The sequence below is a fragment of the Falco punctatus genome (genome assembly GCF_963210335.1).
Source record: "Falco punctatus genome assembly, chromosome: 13".
Lineage (NCBI taxonomy): Eukaryota > Metazoa > Chordata > Aves > Falconiformes > Falconidae > Falco > Falco punctatus.
The window spans coordinates 5,895,148-5,915,899 of record NC_137593.1 but is presented as its reverse complement, the minus strand read 5'-3'; the positions used below and the strand labels follow the sequence as shown (position 1 = coordinate 5,915,899).

The following is a 20,752-nucleotide window of genomic DNA, read 5'->3' as shown; positions in this document are numbered from 1 at the left end:
AAACATGCAAGGAAATTTATCATTTTAATCTCTATTACTCTGTTCTCCTTTTTAAAATTCAGATACTCTTTTCCAAGTCTTGCTTAAGGACTCATCTTCAGAGAGTCCATGTTTGAGATTGGAAGTACAAAAAATGAGGAAACTAATTTTTTACTCCCTAAACCCTTTTTTCCTCCCATTCTCGGTTCCGTCTTCCACTTCATATTCTTAAGCCTTTTCTGTCTGCTAGCTGCACCAATTCCTGTGCAGAATCCTTACCATCATACCTACCAGTACCTTACATTCTTTTGCACCTTCTCAACCTGAAAAACTTATGATGATGAATACAGCCTTTTGCTCACAAAATGCTACAATGATTTACTTACAGTACATGGACTTTCGCTACCTACCTAACACTTAATACTTTAAATAGATCTTTAAGGTGCCCAACAGTATGAAGTATTTTTTGAGCAAGAATATCGTCTTCTTATCTTATGACCTTTACCTGCTCTCTGTCTGGAAGCAAGAGTGTAGTCCAACAAGAAAGGGATGATTTGAAGCCTGTTCAAAGACGTGTTTCTCTGTCTGAACCCAATCAATATCCTATTTATTTAAGAAAAGGGACATTCAGAAAAGGACTGCTGCACTTAAGACAAGTATTATTGACAGTTAGCAGAAAGATATTCAATTGTTTTGCTGTTCTCATTTTAATTGCAAGAAACTATTATATAGCTCTCCAAGAAACTAACTATTATATAGCTCTCCAATGCAAAGTAATACAATTCAGCATACTCATTTTTTTCCTGTCTTGAGTGTCCTGTACTTCTAGCCTCATCAGGTAACTAACTACATCTGGGAATGAAAAAACATTCATCTATATAAGATAAATAGGTGCAGGCAAGTGTAAAGTAGCATCACAAAATGCAGAAGAAATCAACAGTAGACCAAGAAATAAATGCAAAAGCTCTTGGATGGCAAACCACAGTCACTCAAGCCTTTTCAGAGTACCCTAAACAAACACAAGGGAAATCTTCAGCAACAGGAGGGGTTTAGGAGGTTTATACTGCAATTTCTGACAAGTTTCCGCTAATCACAATACAAGCTACAAAAATTAAGACAGAGGTCCAATTTAAAGAGTAATTAAAATAACATTGTGTGTTCTCCTTCGTGACAAAAAAACAAACTTGAACAAATGAAAACCAGACCCCACCCTTTTATTTTCCAGCCCAGCAAGTCAACATAATAGGAGAAATATGGAATACTGCTTAAAAATAATGAAGCAAGTCAGGATTAAGAACTTGAATTTTGCAGGAGCACTGATGAAGACAGTGCTGACTACAAAAGGAGACACTGACAACAGAGGCAAAGAGGCTCACGACAGAAACCACTAGCACAGGAGGGTGGCTGTGAGCTATCTGTCAACGAAGACCTCAATATCGGTTATCTGTCTTGTGAACCTTCTATAGCATAGTTCGTATAAGAAACCACATGTATAATTTTCAATTAGTGTTGCAAACCCAGAAGCCTGGCTTCCACCTTGTAGTAGATATTGAAAGCTCTTTGGAAGAGTTGCCTGATTTATTGATAAAAAGCTTGCCTACCTCATCATCATTGACGAGCTCCTTCTTCACCACTTTCATTGCATAAATGCGTTCAGTTTTCTTCAATCGAACAAGCAGTACTTTTGCATAACTGCCTCTTCCTATAACCCTGAGCAAATCAAAATCCTGAAGACCCAGACTCGAGGAAGCTTTGCCACTTTCTCTAATGCTCATTGCCTATTGATAAAGATACTTTGAAATCAGTAAGCAGGCTTGCCCATTTTAACAACTGCAAAAGTTAGAATTTCAAAGAGAACAGCAAAATTAATATAAACAAGTCATTCAATTAACATTTGTTATTCTTAAAACTGCACTGTCCTGGAAAGGAATGTGAGGGTAAAGAAAGGAGGCAGAGGAGACTTGGCAGAGAAGAAACAAACAAAGTTGGAGGAGTTTGGAATACTTTCTAAATCAAAGCACATCTCAACTCAAGGTTCAAAATAAAACAGCTTGCAAGCCACAAATGCATACACCCAAGCAAGCAACCCAAATGTGTACTAGTTTTCAGTTTGTGACAAATTAAATTACTGAAATCTTGAAATTGAGAGAGATAGGCTTTAAGATCTCTGAACACAGTATCATGGTTAAGATACCTTACCTCCTTTTCTTCACCAACATGGTCCAAGCTCTCATGACTTGAGGGATTGTATGGAATCACTAGAGGTACAAGAAAAATTATTAGACAAATGCAACAAAACAGTATTTTCTTTGGCCTTAAAATTTCTACATATAAGAGCTCAATCAGACACACACAATTTAAATGCATCTATTGCAAGTATTCAAACTGCTGCGGTTTTTTGGTGTTTTGGCGATCTTTGTTTGTGGTTCTATTTTTTTTAAGCCATCAGAACCATTCTTTTGCAATACTAGAGTAATAATCAGTTATGGGTAATATAAAACCCTGTAATTACATTTGGAGATCTCTTCAGACTCCACACGCAGGGAATCTTGTAAAGAACAGAGGTTGGTTTGGTTTTTAAACTGATCATTGTCTATATCCAAACTCAAATGTTAGGACCATCAGTCCAATTGCTACAAAAACAGACTTGTTTGGCTACTGATCCAGTAGAAACCTTGCTAATTCTGTTAAGGGTTTTGTTTTGTTTGTTTGATCAGGGCATTTAAAGTACACAGCTTACTGATGGAAAAAATGTAACTGACTGCCTAAATCCTTCCTTTTTAGGCAAGTTCCTTAAACTCATAAGACATGGAAAATTGAGGCATTTATATATCCCCCTTAGCAGTAAGAAGCTATCTTATTTTTCTTTTCTATGGAAAAAAGTAAGGAAGTGGTTTAAAAATAATTTTACTTCAAGTTATTCCTTTTCATTTGAAAAGCTAAGGTTCATGTTTCAGCAACTTACAGTCATTGAAAAACAAAAATTACTGATCTTACCAGATTCTACACTATCTGGATGCACTGATGATGGATCCATAGGCATTATTGGTTCCTGCAAACATGCACAGGATTTTTGTAATAGACTGTCCAAATGTGAGAGACATTATTTAAAAGATAATAAATGAAATGTATGATCCCTGAGGATTATAATCTAGCTGCTTTCTAACATGATTAATTAACATAGTTACTGCTGTAATCCATACACAATAAAAGAAACCAGATATTTTCTAGAATTATGACACATTTCCATAAGCTGTTGAAATGACAACTTAGTACAACAAAGTATAGCCAATGAGAAATGAGACAGAAAAGCTCAAGTAGTTCAGCAGTACATACATTAGTCAAATGAATTCACAAAATGCAGACTTGTAGCTGTCTGCTTTTAATATTAAACTAGGAGCAGTAATCATCTATATTTTTCTGGGGACTTAAGAAGTAAAGATGATTTAATTTCTTGGGAGAAAATAAGAACTTCTGCATTTCATCTTCCTTTTCTTAAAATGGGAAACAGTCTGATGATCTATCAGATATTTAGAGAATTTATTTTACCTGTACTTCACTTTGAAGATGTAAAATAGTGTCTGTGTATATATATACATGCTATGTAACAACACAGTGAAGGATAAATATCACTCGTATTGGACACAGAAAAAAATACCAGAAACAAAAATTAAGACCACTGCCTTCCCACTAAACTGTGATTCTGCTAAGTAAATCTCAAACATTCTTGCAACGTGTCACAGTAACCATAAAGAATGATGTTTCATCTGCTGTGATTATTTGCAGACTGTAGTTTGAAAACCATTAGCATAAAACAGGGCAGGGTTGATTTGTTGGTTGGTTGCTGTTTTTCAAGACAACTTTTCAGGTAAGTTTTACTTACTGGTTGTAGTGGATGACGGCCACATTCATCACTGACAAGTTTGTGACACTTCTTGTGAACAAGGAGTTTGCAATTGATGCATTTATATCCCTGGCGACCCAGGCCCCATATTCGGTCAGTGCAGATGGCACAATGAGCTCTCTAGAACGACAAATCAACAAAATCCATCAAAATGCAAAACTAAAAACTATTCAGCCACATTTTCATTAACAAAAACCATAGAACAGGAGATCAGAGAGATCCCTACCAAACTTGCCACTATACCAAGAGTGTCTACCTGAAAACTTTAAGAACACACAGGCAGATACAATACAGAGGAGCTCAAAAACTACAACGGAACAATAAGCAGCAACTGCTGTACAGGAAGTATGAATCTACAAGGAGAGGTGCAGGCACAGCCAGCCTCTTCTGCTGCACACAGACCCAGGGAGGCATGAGCCAACTCCAGGTCAAAACCACTGCAGCTGAATCAGCAGGCTGCTGTCACCAAGCTAATTTGCTACCTATCTTGTCACCTCTCTGCGTAGATGGGTCCTTATGTTTGCATAAAGGCAGGCAGGACAGCAAAAGCTTCAACACATTAAACTACCAGGTAACAAGAAACGGGGAGACCACCACTCACTGAAGGACATTCACAAAACAACTCAAAAGATCCATGAAAATAGGGTGCCTATGAAAGCAAGAGTGGAAAGTGATTGAACTATGGTGCCTTGACAGCGTTTGACCAGGAAGAGGTCAAAAAACCCCAAACCACAACCCCCAAAAAAACCCCCAGCAGACATTAGACATGAAGGATGTTCAAGATGAAGTTTAGTGGAGACACTCTCAAGCATTAAGCACACAATACACTAAGCTTAGAAAAGAAGGAAAAATCATTGAACCTGTCAAGGAACCTGGCTTATTCAAATACTCTGGGTTTGATTTTTGCCGCTGCTTTTTCTAAATACAGCAGATAGCTTTCTTGGTCCTTAGCTAATTATACTTGACCATTGCTTCTTGAAATTGTTACAAATGGCTTGTTATTTTTAGTTGATTACACGCCATCATAAGCAGGCTGTTTGGAGTTAACATTTCAGGTTTCTTGTTTAAAAGTCACGACAGAAAAATCTGTGCATCGTAAGTGAATTCAGACCTTTTAATTCCCAGAACTTAAAGAACTTGAAATGTATTTTCAGCTTGCAGTCATCTAATGCCAGTGTCCAAGTTTGCCCTCTGGAAAGATTTTAAAGGAACACGGGAGCTTTCACGTAATTGATATCATGGTTTAAGAGTATAAGTAAAGTGAATTGCAACCAATTTTTTTTCCCCTATTTTTAATTCCTGATAATTTAATCATTATTAAGTTTCCTCAAACTATAGGATTATCAAAAGCCTACCAAGTATAGACAAACAACAAAAATGAGAATAAAACTACCTTATAACTTTTCAATGCAGTGACATGGTAATTACGGAAGTAAGACATCCCTGTATCATGGTTTTAAGTACCCAACAAGAGTCTCACCCTGTTAAATCGTTTGGCTTGGAAAGTGTGACCATTTGCACAATAGAGCTTTCGCCACCGGCGGGCGCCTCGGCGATAAATGGATTCTAAGAGGAAAAACATACGATTATATCCATAAAAATATAAACACAGAACTACAACATCTTCTCATGGAGGTTTCTGTGTAGAGTGATTTGCAGAGTAAAGTTTCACTCCTACACCTTACAGAAACACAGAGTAATGTTCCAAGTATCTTTTTCATTTTTTAAGTTTTGGAGAAAATTTGAAATAGAGTATCCTGATCCACTCAAAGTCAATTCTGCTTTTCCAAAGTTAAAAGGAACAGTGAGTCAAGAGAAGGAAAACCGCCCAAACAATAGAAACAATAATGTGCAAATTATGCACCTACCTTACCTACACTTAGGGAGGAGCTGTGGGGAAAAGTAAGGAGGAAAGGAGGTAAATTTCAGGAGCATGCCCCTAAGATTGCTTGCACAAATCCTCCAGTGTTTTTAGATCCACAGCTGCCACTGTTTGGTCTTTTAATTTTTTTTCTTTTTTATTACTAGAGGCATGTCAGGAACCAAAATTGAAAACTAGAGTATACAGAACTATACTGAGTTCCAGATCTATTTCTGATTCAGTCCGCAACCTCATTTTTTTCAGAAAAGCAGCACTACCCACACTGCTAAAGTAAGGGTAAAGTAACTTTTAAGCATGCACATCTACATTTGTCAGATGTGGCTATCTAACTGACAGATGTGCATGTGCGTAACATACGCATGCTCTTTCATAAAACTAAGACAGAGGGAAAATTACCTCTTTAATACCTAGTACATGAGCTAACATAACTTAAAGGTTTCTGGAGAATACTCCTGATAGTACCTAAACATCAATTTAAAATGAGTTCACCACAGACCTCTAATTGGTAATATAAGTCATTACCGTTGGTTACTAGCCTTTGTTCACATTAGCCAGCCAGCAATCTGGCAACTATCAAAAAGATGGAAATAGGATAAAAAACTGTCATGATAGAAGAGGCAAAAGCAAGGAAAGCAGAGTGACATGAATAGTTAACAGGAATGTGAAATGCTTATTAACAATGATTCAGAAGTGACAAACAACATTTCAGTTTGGCAAGACTTTCTATTCCTTTTAAGTATTTAATTTGTACATATTTGCATTATTATCTGTAAATGTAGGATGCCAAACCATAGAATCTAAAAATCTTCCAAAACAGGAAATACGAATTCCGAATTGTCTGTACTTCTTAACTGAAACGCCTACTTACTATCTTCTCCTGGACAAGGCATGCCAGGCCGTTCCGGTACACAAGGAAATACTGCAAGAAAGACATTAACTTCTGATTAATTTTTATTATTTCAGACAGAAAACAAAACTTTGGGTTAAAGACAACACTTCCAAAACACATTCAACCATTTAGGAAGACAGCGCAGACTGCATTTTAATAAAACCTTGCGCAAGAGCAGGTGAGCTGAGAAGCTGCCACAAAACCCTTTTGCTGGCAGTGATATACATGAGAAATACAAGCAAAATGCAGAATAAATGAAGTTATTTCCTAAAGAAAGTAATGATTCTGGTTTCTCATGCGACCAGTCATCACAGCCAGTATTCAGAAATGTTTACTATAAACGTCTTAGATTACAGTGTCCTAACAGCTACGTATGATCTACATTAGCCATGTTTTTCTGTTTATGTAGCTTCAGTAACTGTCAGAGAGAAGTGTAGCTGGGGAGAGATACCCCTGGTGCTGGTTTAATCAGAAGCTTATCAAACACAAAAATAAACAGAGAAAGGGGAGATCAAAAAGCATACCGAAGTAATACATACAGAAGCTGCAAAAGATACATAGAAACAATTACATTCTTCTTCCACTTTTGAGTTAAAAGTCTTTGTGGGAAGCTGAAAAGCTCTCTCTTCCAAATGAGCTGATCACAAACTAGATTTTTTGCATCCTTTTAGAGAAGGACCATGCTAAGACACTGTAGTGCAACACACCTGCTAACACTCTTTACAATGATCCCCTGCTTTTCTGCTACAACCTCTGTTAACCAGAAATCTATCTTCTGCTTGTAAAAAGTTACAAACAGTAAGAAAAACATACTGCAGAAGCAACCAAAGTAGGCAAAATCCCTAAAAAAATAAATATTTGGACAATTACTTATCAAACAGGGGCACAATATTATTAGGTTCAAAACTGGTCTAGAGTACTTCATTTTAGAAAAGTCAAACTTTTGACTGATCTGGCATCACAAATGGAGCTCATCAACTGTTTTCCTAATATAGATGCAGCTCTAAAGCACTAATCAATGACAAAGTGTAGGACGCTATACTATATCTCTTCCACCATTCGTTGCCAGCAAGTACATGAAGGCACTTGGAATGCAAGAGTGAAAGAGATAGGGGCTGTCTTTCATCAATAAACTAGCAGCAAAATATTTTTCCCTCCCTTAATTTAATAAAGAACATCGACAAAATGCTGACAGCTAAAAAGCACGGTACATGGTCTTTAGCATCCTCTCAAGAGGATGCCACAACGAGCTTTAATTGAATTTAATCTGTGCAAATGACACAGATAAAGCAAGGTAAAAATTCCACTTATTTACAGGTACAAACATGAGAAGCAATACAGTAAATTTTACCATACCATGAATCAGCAGCTCTGAATCCTTGTTTAGTTCATACAACCGAAAGGCCTCTTCTAACTCCAGCTGAGAAGAAACTGTACATGGATCTCCTGTTGAAAGAAAAAAGAACAATACAAAACTCAATCCATTTAGTTCTGTCCATTCAACAGTTCCCTCACAGTCAGTGTTAAGGTAATTATTGCAGCAAAACAGAACAATTTTCTCAGGTGTGGTAATATTTATTTTTAACACTGTTCAGAAAGTACATCTGAAAATACAGTCATATTGAATGCTTTCAGGGAAAATAAAATTATGAGATATTCCCAAGAGGCAAGCAGATCATACACACAAAACATCAATGGTTTGGTCTGTTACAAGCATGATTACACATTTCGGCATCCGAGGTGCAGGTTACCTTCCTGCACCTAAAATCCTTCTAAGATTTCATTTCATGGATTTTTAATTAGAAATGAGTCAATTCTATTTTCACAGCTGCTTCAACATTGCCAAGACTTTAACCAGGAGGTGCAAAAGCAGAAAGACCTCTAGTCTTTCCTCAAACCTCAACCAAGACACTTGACAAATCATGTAACCTAAGTGAAAACACCCAATTTTTCTGATTTTTAACTACTACTATCATGCTCACAGGACTATTTGAAGTAAAATCCCTTAAAGAAGGGGCACCAAGGCAGGAAAAAGGTGTGGGTTGGTTGTTTTTTAAATTTTCTTTCTTTTTGCAAAACAATCGCAGCTTTTGTTGACCGCTGAAGATGGAATGGATTACAATACAAGCATTTGGCTTGTATTTTAAAGCTTCTCTGACAAGACTGTTGGATTGCTTTAACAAATCTGTGTTTCAGAGGTAACAGTTTAAGACTAAGGTCTCTTTGTAGATCTCTACTTTGTTTCTAAAAAAGTAACATATATCCACAAAGATATTTCACAATCAACACTTAATAACATCAAACCAATTTTGACATACAGGTTGGTTTAAAACCTATGCAAAAGGGGTGGGTGAGGAACAAAGGAGATCAAGCTAGAGATCTGCTGTATTCAGAAACGGCAGCAAGAAGAACCTTAGATTCTAGCCTTGGTTCATACTCCTTCGGACACACAGCCTTTACTTTACCTATTTCTCAAGATTCATCTAAAGACTTCATCTGATATTTTAAATGATCACCCGTGTCTGTCTGGAAGCTGCTATAATGACTGAAAAGAACAGCTATGCAACCAAAGGTTTTCTCCAGTGGTTTGAAAGTTAACTAGCCACAGGCTACTATTTCCTTCTTGTTTCGTACTACAAGATCTCAAAATTAGTACAGGTGCTGCTAAGGCTTTTCAGCAAAACCACGCACCTAGCTGACATGGAGATATTTAAAACTCATCCTACAAAAGTTTTTCCAGTTAGTTTTGCTTCTCATGTATCCATTTCCTTCTATCGCTAAAATCTAAGTAATAGATGTAAACCGTCCATTTGTGGCATTCTGTCTTTATACTTTTCTGCATGTCATAATCCTCAAAACAAGCCTCTCAAGCCAGTTGTAGTCATTTTTCACCACACCGCCTCACCCCTACAATTAGCCTATCTGGACATCAAACTGCCTACCCACTGTGCAAAATTACACAGTGCAGAGCACAGGGGGAGAAGAATGAACAACTATATTTATTCAGACTCATGATGAGAATCAACAAACCAGTTTTTCTTCATTTGTTTCTGACACCTGTGCAAATAGTTGTGTGTTCCTTTTTGGCCAAAGAAAAGGAAGCTCTCAAGAGCATACACCATGCTTCAAACTAGGAACAGCAGGTTTATAGACATACTCTTTCAACAAGTTCAGAGTAGTAAAATTTTGCAGCCAAAGACATTTGGGGGAAGTGTCATAGGAAAATATTTACTTTTGAGTTATAAAGCAAGAAACTACGGACTGAACACAAACATATGGCTAGTATCCATCCTACAGGACATTTCAGAAGACAGAGGTAGGGCAAACTGACCGCATACAGATGAAATAGAAATTTGTCTAAAATCAAATCAAGTTAATTCTATTTTCTAGTTTCATCTGTACATTTAAGTGATACCACTCAACTAAATTAGGTCTGTCTTTGTGTTACCTCTGTGAAACAGAAGTAGTTATACACAATGCTCTGCATCTTGCAAAGGCTAAAAAGACATTTAGTATATGACCTTAGTGGCTAGGTAAATCCAGTTTAGTCACACATCGGATCAAGCAGTTTAGACAGGAAGTAGTGAAGAGTTGGCCTAGGCACCATATCTTTCTTGTCTTATACTACGAGAAGAACAGGTAGTAGTATAACAAGTACCAGTCCACAGTACACACATTTCCTCATGCTGCTGTTGAAGCGTGAACTTCAGTTTTCATGAAGAGGATGCAACACAAGAATTTTCCAAGAAAGCAAATTATGAGCTTCCAGAAAGCATACCAAGTGAAAACACTAAACAGTGGTGGAGAGAAAGGAAGAGAGGAGGCAGGGTTCTGGGCAAGAAGCCATGCATTGTAGATGAAAGAATTACTCATAATAAAGACAGGGTTGGTGTTTGGTTGTTTTTTTTTTAAATACACTTCTCATCACCAGATTTTTTCTCCACTGATGTTAAACTGGAAATCAGTGATTAAAGCAAACACAGATTCCTTGTGAAAATTGAATCTTACGTGAATAAATGAAAGTAATTTAGCTGAACTGAAGCATTCCTTTCTTTAAAAACCTATCTCTAATTAAAGAGCAGAAATTGAGATGGAACAAACTGTTTCTTCAAGTAAATTACTGAATCTGCACAAATTTTCTACAAATGTTTTATTAAAACAAGGTATATACTTCTTACTATGACTGACATTACAGAAACTTCCTCTTCAGCGAGAAATCTGTATCTTCCTCAAGATAAAACAAAACAGCCAGCTTACTACTAAGTAAGTGTTCAGCTCAAATAGCACCACTGCACAGATCAGTCATAAACATTGTTCATTTCACTTTACTGCATCTGCCTGGTACAAACAACTTTGGAATGATCAATAGAATTAAGAAAAAAGAAAAAAAGAAAGAAAACCTGCTCTGATTTCCAAGACTGCAGAATCTCAATACACCTGCCCATACAGCCTTTCCAAAAATCACCTTTGGTCTATGTTTAGGTTTAAGCTCTGCATAAACTGGCAGTTGCCCAATTTTGGATGGGAAAGCTGTGAGAAGGGGAGGAAACAGTTCTATAAGCACCATTTGTGCTGATCGCTGCATACAAATACTAATCACTGCCAACAAATCACTGCACATTATGGCCTTTTATGTACTGCATCAAGTACTTAGCATGCTAAAATAACACAACAGCTACTTCCCAGCTCAGATGTCTCTTTGGTGTAGCTCAAAACCTATGTGTAGAATACACCAATTCCACAAAGGAAATGGGAACTACAAATAACCTTTTCAAATCATTGTAACATATACATACAGCTCAACTGGACTACCTCTGTTTAGGAAAAGGGAGAACAGACTGAACTTTTTTTTTTTTTTCTTCCATCCAAGGTATACTTTAACATGGATAATGTAAGTGCTAGAGATGACAAGAGTTCTCAGCCAAAGTTGTTACTGCGCTGATGAAAAGTTACAATACATCATTCAGGCAAGTATTTTCTCTTAATATTAAGAAAAAGTTTTATTAGTAGTGACGTGTTAATAGACTTTAGGTTGCTAAAGTAACAGCTGATATAAACACCCAAAATACATTTTTGGTTACACATACAAGTATGTATTAAATTGTATCGATTTTTAGCTAAATACTGTAATTCGTATAATTTAAGGTTAGTTTAACTCTTTCAAAAATTTAAGACTTAAAGGGAACCATGGTTGTCCCCAGCAGTATAAGGGAATACTTTCTAGCCCTTTCTAAGAAAACCTAACATTGAATTCACATTTTGACAGTCACTGAGGGTTTATTTGGTTAAAAAGAAAACAGAAAAAAGAAGAAAAAAAAAAAGCGCTCTCCACACTAAGCAGCTTGAAACAACAAGTTTCCAGTAAAGTATACTTACAAAGGCATTGGATAACCATCAATTTTGGAGGCAGATTTACTATTTCTGAAAGTATACCTATGAAGTATGTTTTATCTTATGAAGGCAAAGGGAAAGGAAAAGATGAAAGGGAGAGAAATGCTAGAAAGTTGAGCAACATTGATCAGCATTGATTTACCTTCTTCATCAATCCACTTCATGGTAAAAAGCTGTTCATTGTCGAAGGAGCACATGTCTCGAACTTCATTGCACAGTCCCTCAAATGAGATGGAAGGTTCAAAATATGTTATCATGATGTCCCTGAGCAAGAGAAAAATAAATCTGAGAAACTGTACCATAATATGTAGTACTTGATCATCAGCTCTAACACATTCCATATACCACTAATATAGAACATCCCTGCTGCAGCCCCCTAAAAAAAATTAAAGTCAAATAAAACACATAAGTTCCTTTCCTATAGCAAAGTTAGGCTCCAAGTGATTTTTATTGCCAACTACTTGACATTTAATCTTCCAGCTATCTGCTTAAGGAAAACTAAGATTTAAATGCCCAAATAACTATGAAGTGAGTCGCAGCAGATAGTAACCACACACAGAAATGAGATATATTATACCAGTGGAAACCAAAAGATGAAATGCCACAAAAATTTTGATGGATGTTGTTAACATATTGCTACTTTAACAGCTATTTTGTTATTAGGCATCAAAATATTGTAAGAATGTAGACATTTTCTCCAACTAAATTTTGATTGTGTAGATACAAGAAACTACTGAAGATGATTAAAGAGGTTTCCTAGTGGAAGGGATCCTAGTTGGGGGGAATGTTCCAAATAGTGAAAGTGGAGGTGGAGAGGGGGGAGTAAGAAAGAGAGAGGTGAGAGACCCCCATGATGCTTCATTGCCACGAGGAGGAAAGGGGACAGAGAGGTATATACTTAGAATTAAAATTTACTACTTTAGTTTTATGCAGAATGGGTATTTCTGCTATAATTAAAAGTTAGTTAACCTGGTGTTTTAAATATGTTAACATGAAATGCTGACCAATTGTCTTGGTATTTGCTGGGCCTTAAAGGGGAATGGGTGACTCAGGGTTGCAGGCCTCTAAACAAAGGATTTCAGAGATACAGTTCAGAGGAAGGGGGAAGGCTGTTTACAACACTACTCTACATACACCTCATGGTAAGCCCAACGTTTGTGCTATGAGACTAATCTTCCCATAAAGCCTTCAGCTCGTTGGGATTTGTTTCAGTTCCTGCCAGCCACCAGCAGTACTTGGTGGATGGAAAAAAATAATAGGAGCAACAGACAAAGTTTATATTTGGTCAAAATTCACATCAACATACCTACTACACTGAAGCATACATATACAGCAAGTTAAACATATTTAAAACATCTTGTGCATGGGCAGAGTGGTATCAAGGTGACTTAACGTAAAATACTGTAGTCACTGTCCCTGTACTGAACCACTTGCAGAAGCAGAAGAGAACACACACTATAAACCTGCTTGCCTGAGGCTTCTTTAAGTTCAGCGGCATGAATAAAATACACTAGCAATTTCTAAGCACACTAGAACAGCTAGCCTACTTCTGGATTTATGAGCATGATCACAGTTCCTTTAGTTAGGGGAAAGACTCCAGTAAACAGTTAGCATAGTGAAATGTTACCTCTTCCATAAGGTGAATAAAGCAGTCAAAAAGCTGCTACATTGTTTGGGTTGAGGAATTGCTCCTCTTCTTTCCACCAGACAAAATGCAAAACAAGGCTGTATTTGGACCCCAGTATTTAGACACAGTACTGTACTTCGGGGCAAATGGGGCTTCTTTTGAAACCCCTGATTGCACCCATCCCACGAGGCAAACTGTGTTCTCTCTGATACAAAGGTCTCCCTTTGCATCCTCTCTCAAAACCCACAAACTTCGAACCCAATGCCAATGTTTGTCTCTGTGAAAGGAGGCAGATTTAACAGCACACTACTGTTACAGACACACAGGCATCAACCGAAGAGAAACCCACGAGGTATTAGAAGGCAAAGTCTCAACCTGTATTTCCTGTTTTTCAGGGAAGGAAATAAGGCACTGCTTACTTAGCGACTTCACTGATTTTGTGCTGAAGTTTACCATCGCTTCATTAATTCACATTTTAGCGCAGATATATTTGGAATATTTTCTTAAACAAAATCAAGTTCTGAAGGACACTGAGAAGTCAGAGATAAGTATTTCAACTACTGCAGTTTATTTTGTGATTGAACTAGTCAGTAACGGGAGAGTTTATGTTAAAAGAAGTGGCGAATACATGACTATTATTGTCAGACATGTGAGAAAAAGTAAGGTGACAGACCGTAATCTCAAGAGACTACAATCACTGATGCTCTGTCAAAAACTGACGATTAAAAAACCCAATAGTTAGCAAAATCTGTTCAGCAGGTTTTTTAATTTGATGGTTCAAGTCCACTTAAAATGGGTTTGTCTGTACTACAGTGAACAGAAAAAGTCACAATGTTAAGATGTACTGAACATGAACAGTCCAGGAATCCCTCCATATGTATAAAGTAAAAGCTGGTACCAACTGGAAAAAAACCCTGCCACCCTCTTCCTACTTGTTGCTACCTTTAAGCAGCAAAATAGTTGCTCTTCAAATAAAAGGAAAGTTTAATTATTTTATAATTTAAGTTCTCTGAATAACTACTCTAATACCTCTAACAGGACTGTAGCCGACAGTTACTAAAGATATTCAGAATACCTTACTGTCTCTGTTGTAACACACACTAATCAGTCTTTCAGAGAACCCCAGCTAACAGCAGCATAAATATATATATATATGTGTATGTAAGTATGAACAAGGTTCCACAAGCAACATTTAGCACTTTTCCTCCAGAAGTAAAGCCAGCTTTACATGACACAGAAATGAAAGATTACAGGTCTTCCTAGAAGCTTTATTTTGCCATTTTAACTATAGTGATGACACTGGCATTTTCTCCTGGGACAGGTCTCACTTTCAGAGCAGTTCTATTACCACACCTTTGCATTATATTTTTCTATATGCATTATATATATATTAGATATGCATTTTCCACATTTCCTGCACCTAATACAGCACTGATGATGTCTTCGTTAGGAAAAAGCTGTATTCATTCAAACTAAGACAAAGCTAAATTCTACTGAGAAGAAACGCGGCATTCTAAACAAAAATTAACAGGCCAAGTTAATGTGGACCATAGCCTGCTGACCTGCATGAAAATACACAAAATGCTTTCATTCACTAAGAGGTGGGGAAGAATTTCTCGACGACAGCCCTTTCCTTCTGATGAAGATAAGCTTATGCACTGCTTTTCTAAGTGTCTTTGTTACAAAGCTATTCTAAGACATAATATCCTTATTTGTCTCCTTATGACACATACAAGGAATTAGAAGAAAATCTGATTCAAGCACACCCTTTTCACCACCACATTTGGATGTGTCAACTGACTTCTGCTACGGAAGCATCAGGGGTTTTAGAATTTGTTTTAGCACTATTATAATAGCTCTTAATCAGGGATCTGTGAGTAGGAAACATGCAAATAAACAAGACAGTACTTGTCCTGAATTACTTTCACTTGAAATGTTGTCATGTATATCTTCCATAAATATTACTAAAGGATCATTTTATTCAGACTAATAAAAGGCCTGCATGAATCAATACCTTGCAAATGTAAGGATCAGTAAAAGATAAACCATAGGAAGACTGAGAACATGCAAATGGTGAATCTAAACACAAACACTGGAGAACAGATTTTAAGTATCTCTGGAAGATCACTAACCTCATCACCATCTTCCCCATCTTTCCTGTGATCAAACAGCTTTTCTCATGCTTTGTCTTTTACAGATCATCCAACAGTCATAACATCCTCTAACAAAAACACCCACAAGCAAACAACCTTCCCCCCCCCACGCCAACAGTGAAATGCAATTCCATATCAGTATCTCATTTTTTACTTCTGAGCTTAAACTTCTGTGAGGGAATAATCCACTGTAAGAACAGAAACTACTGCCTCAGATTTTTCCACCTGCAGCATAATACAGCTATCACGTACTATGTATGTGGACATGCACAGATACATAATCACATACTATCTACATATCACACACCTAGGTCATTCATTAAGGCTTTTGATAACAGCTAATTATAGCTCACTGGAATTAATCCACATGACTCTTGGTGAATTATGCTGTTTCAGTGTCATTTCAGTACCACAAGGTGCAGGAACTGCCATTCAAAACATTTTAAAGCATCTCTTTCCCCAGAAGTCTGAGATCTCAACCTGCCTGCTCCTGCAATCTCTTTTTCCGGAAAAAATATATCACCAGAAAATGAAATAAATGTTGAAAGAGCAAGAAGAAACATGTGAAAACATGTTTGTAGGCTTAGACCAAAGCTTTCTTAACCTGAACACTCTCCTATATGGAACTCTATCCTCAACAGACAACATAAGACATTGAGCTGAAGAGCTGATCAGTAAGTGCTCAAGACAAAAGAATAATATAAAGAAAGGATGCAAGAACTCAAAAATTCTTATGAAAGTTGTTAGGTTTTTGGAAATATTGATGGACATACATTTTGATTTTACAATTAAAATTGAACTTTTTTCTCCCCCACACCTTCCCCACTCACATTAATGTATTAAAATTAAGACAAGAAGCAAGTTTAACATGTATCACGAGAGGACTGTCAGGAGTATTCTTCGTTTGAACCAAACCAAACTGAAGGTGAGCAAAGCATTGGTAACCTACGCCTTTACCTGCAAGTCTAACACACATTACAGCCCACATGGTCCAAACAGTGCAAAATCAATGTCAGACACAGACAGAACGCAAGCCAGCAGTTCTAACTATGACAGAAAAATGGTTCTTCAAGTGTGTTGTTTGTTTGGTTTTGTTCCTTTTTTTAAATCAGCAACATTAATTCCAAGGATTCCTATAGCACAAGAACCTGTTCTCTATTGCTACAATGCAGTCCTCCTCACAGGTACCAATGCTGTAAAAGCTTCTTGTACTGAACTGACAAAAAGCACCTAGAACAAAAGAGATAAAAGGTAAACTGAGTAATATCAAAGCTAAAATGGTTGTAATTACAGATGCTATTCGGTGCCATGCATTTGAAGCTGCTACACTTTGTTACCGTATCAACAAAAAAGTATGTAAACATTTGGTGTAAAAGAGTAAATTCCCTAAGAACTCACTCAGGAACCTCTGTTATACACTCTGCAGAGATTACAGTAGGTCTTTACAATAGGTAAGACTATTTTCAGCATTTTAAACAACCAGCCCTATGAGACAGATAAGCGTGGCTTACCTGAGAGAAGGAAATACCTGGATAAACTCAACTTAATGCCCTAATTCCCAAGTCTCCGGGAATTCCCTATCCCCTTATTCTCATGATCTCTGTTCAGTTTAGGAAAATCTTCCTTCCTGGTTTTACGTATTTCATGAATTTAAGATAAAGAATTACCACTGCACAGCTGAGTGAAACAAAAACCCTTCAAAGATCTCTTCGCTAAAGTCTTTGTCTTGGCTGAGAAAAGCAATTAGGCTCTTGGCCAGACTAAGTGCTGTTTTGGGGATTCAGGTTCCTATCTGCTCTGAGTTGGTAAGTGTGGAGTCTCGAGCCCCAGGGAAGTATCCAGACTATCAGATTCCCAACCGTTTCAAGAACAATCTGTGCTTCTGAGTTGCTGGGTTTTTTTCTTTAATTAGAAGTTCTAAAAGATGAAAAGACCTTCCTAGCAAGGCTTTCACAGTAACTTCTACAACCCACTTAAATGCTTCTATTAAAATTAAATTAAGAGATTAACATTTCCTGATTAATACTATTTCCCATTAAATCCTCTATCCAGCTCTAATTTTGAGACAGTTTATTTGACAAAAGGAGAAAAAGCTGCCTTTTGCATCAGCATTTACATCCTCAGTCTCCAAGTTGTTTCAGTGTAAGTTCAGGTAAAGTGTTCAGCTTTGATACCCACTTCTTGATAGTGCTAGTCTGAGAAGCAGGCATGAGACCTGTTGTAAGAAAGCAGAGAGAATAATTTGTTTAGATCTCTAAACAAATCATGACCAAGGCATTCAGCTTGTTAGGTTTGTTGGTATTCACAATGGTTAACCAACACCCTATATGACTCGGTATCATTACTAAAAGTAAACTGATGTTTGCATTAACAGATAAACAGTCTATACATTAGACCTAAATGAAACATTCCAGTGCTTTCGAAATTATTACCCAATTTCAATATTCAAAGTGTCATAAGCCAGCATTCCCGTCCAATATAGCAGTTTTCTTCCTCACTCCCACAACCCTGAGCTGCTTTCTCTCTCTTCTTTGCACCACAGCCTCCCTATGCTAAAGCAAGAATTCCTGTGATCCAATGTGGAAATGATCAAGATTAAAACTGAACCAGCAGAAGACAAACCGTTTTAACCCAGAAAAATTCTCACTTTAGTTCACTGCCTGATCAAAGGAACACTTATGCTAGCTGATAGCCAGGGGCATATCCATGACATTAAGAAATGATGGATTAAGGGGACGTAAAACAAAGAGCTTGGAATTTCACATACTATTACTTTGGCAGTTTTTCACACATCCTTTAAAGCCACAGATTGTGCCAGCCTCTACAGTACTTCCATAGACTTTTGTCAAGAAAAGTCCCAAAGCCAGAAATCAAACACAGTAGCAAACACCAAGTGCTCAGCATGGTTCCTATATCTCTCCTTAAAAATATAAAGCTAGAGATAACAGATAGTAAATACTGCAAATATATTTTTTCCTACTTAATACAGACAACTAGAAGGAAGCTGTTGAGAGTATCATGTGTTCACTCTTAATCCAAAAATGCAACCTACATTTTTTTCTGCTTACATCACCTCCTCTCAGACTTAATGGCCCAATGAACCACTATCAACCCTTGCACTCAAACCTTAAAGTTAGGTCCTCTGTTACTATTTAATAGGGGATTGTGAACCCAAAGCAGAATGCTGCTTCTGCCTTCTATGCTATTATTGGAGAGCCATTGAATTAGACCTGCAAAACTCAGATGTTGCTGTGCAGATCTCTAGCACATTTTTTTCCTAGAAGTGTAATTGACAGTAGTCTTAGTTACCATTGACAGACTCCCTCAGAAGTCACTCAGTCCCTGAGAAACACCCTAAAATCTGATGAAATAGGTTTTCATCCAAACACTGTCTTCCTTTAGACCTGAGCATCATTTAACACAGAGAGACCAACACCAAAGCTAGATTCTGAACATATCTGTTTTGGTTTTTTTTTTTTGAAGTATGAATTTTGGCATGTGTCCCGCAATAAAGCACTACAAAGGAACACGCAGTAATTCCTGGCAGCAGGTAAGGCAGCGGTGCGGCGGGTGCGCGCAGGGCAGGGCAGGGAGGGCCCCCCAGGCCCAGCCCCGCTCCCCCGTCAGGCCGCGGCGGGACGCAGGATCGGCCCCCCGGCCCCCAACACCTGAGGAGCGGCTCCTCCGAACACAGGTCCCATCATCGCACCCCGGTTCAGAGCGGCACCCGAGAGCCATTTTCACGCGGCTCTTCAGTCGGGGGCGGGGGTCCCTCTTTTCCCTTTCCGCCACAAACAAGCGGATATCCAGGGCTTGAGGTGGTAATGTCTCGGCACACGCACCGAAAAGCCGGTGTATGAGGCACCGCCGTACAGAGCCACCGCTGACGAAAACCCGCGCTGACAAGAGCTCCGGCCACCGGCGGAGAGCCAGGGATGTTCCAGGGCCACCGCGCCACGGCACCGGAGGGGAGCCCGCCCCGAGCGCCCCAACACACTATCGCGGCCCCGCCAACCCGGGGGCACAGCCCCCCCAGAGCCCGGGCCCAGCACCCCCAGCTCCCGAGGTGCCGGGCCAGGCCCGGCCGCGCCGCTCCGCCCCGGGCGCTGGCGAAAGCCTCTCCTCAGACCGGCCGCCGCCCCCCCGGGCCCCACCTCCGTACTCACCCCTTGTAGTAGGCCTTCACCCGGACCTGGTGGGCGCTGTCCCCGCCGAAGCCGCCCCCTCCGCCGCCCGGAGCCGACATGGTGCTGTTGCCGCTGCTGTCCCGCTGCGTCGGCATCCCCCTCTCCGCGGCGGGCGGCACCGCCCGGGGCGGCGGGCGGGCGGCCCAGGGGAGAGCAGGGGGAGTGGGAGACGGCAGCGGCGGCTGCGCGACCCCCGCCGCTCCCCGCCGCGCCGCGGCCCCGCCTCCTCCTCACAGCGCCAGCCCGAGGCGGGTGGGACCACGGCGGGTGGGGGGACCAGCGGAGAACGGGCAGGGGGAGAGCGCGGAGCCGCGCGGGACGGAGGCAGAGGAGAGCATGGGCCCTGCCACAGCAGGGAGCAGCTGCCCGGTGCACGGCCGGCCAGCAGCTCTGCCGCCCGGGGAAGGCGGGCGCCACGCCCCTCGTGTGCCTCCCCCCTCCGCGTGCTACGTGGGCTCTTCCCCGCGGGACTCCGGCGTACACCTGCGGAGCGGAGTGCTCCACGCCGAAGCGGAAGGGGGGAGCCGGCGGCGCGGAGGCAGCAGGGGGCTCCGCAGCGAAGCCGCCGGAGCGGGTGGCTCCTGAAGCCGCCCGACAGCCCCTCTTCGCCGGCCCCCGCGTCCCGAGCGGCGGCGCGCCCCGTCGCCTCCCCGCCGCTTGGTATGGCCCACCGCGAGGCATGCTGGGACTGCGGGGCGGCCCTGGCGCCGGCTAGGCGGGAGGCCGGCGGCGGGCAGCGC

General features: G+C 39.7%; 1 protein-coding gene across 4 annotated transcripts in view; it reads right to left on the bottom strand.

Annotated features, from left to right (window-relative positions):
• PRKCI (protein kinase C iota) overlaps positions 1-20,407 on the bottom strand; it is a 29,640-nt gene extending 9,233 nt beyond the window's left edge. Inside the window, exons 1-11 of one of the 4 annotated variants that reach the window (XM_080410515.1) lie at positions 18,004-18,019; positions 16,783-17,055; positions 12,188-12,309; positions 8,011-8,100; positions 6,634-6,684; positions 5,364-5,449; positions 3,863-4,003; positions 2,977-3,031; positions 2,179-2,237; positions 1,581-1,757; positions 485-582 (exon numbers count right to left, since the gene is read on the bottom strand). In XM_080410515.1, coding sequence (XP_080266641.1) covers positions 485-582; positions 1,581-1,757; positions 2,179-2,237; positions 2,977-3,031; positions 3,863-4,003; positions 5,364-5,449; positions 6,634-6,684; positions 8,011-8,100; positions 12,188-12,302 — 872 coding nt within the window. In that variant the 5' untranslated portion in view covers positions 12,303-12,309; positions 16,783-17,055; positions 18,004-18,019. Of the gene's footprint in view, positions 1-484; positions 583-1,580; positions 1,758-2,178; positions 2,238-2,976; positions 3,032-3,862; positions 4,004-5,363; positions 5,450-6,633; positions 6,685-8,010; positions 8,101-12,187; positions 12,310-16,782; positions 18,041-19,991 lie in introns of those variants that run through there. The other 3 variants (XM_080410513.1, XM_080410514.1, XM_080410516.1) reach the window with 3 other exon arrangements.
• Between the last annotated feature and the right edge of the window lie 345 nt (positions 20,408-20,752).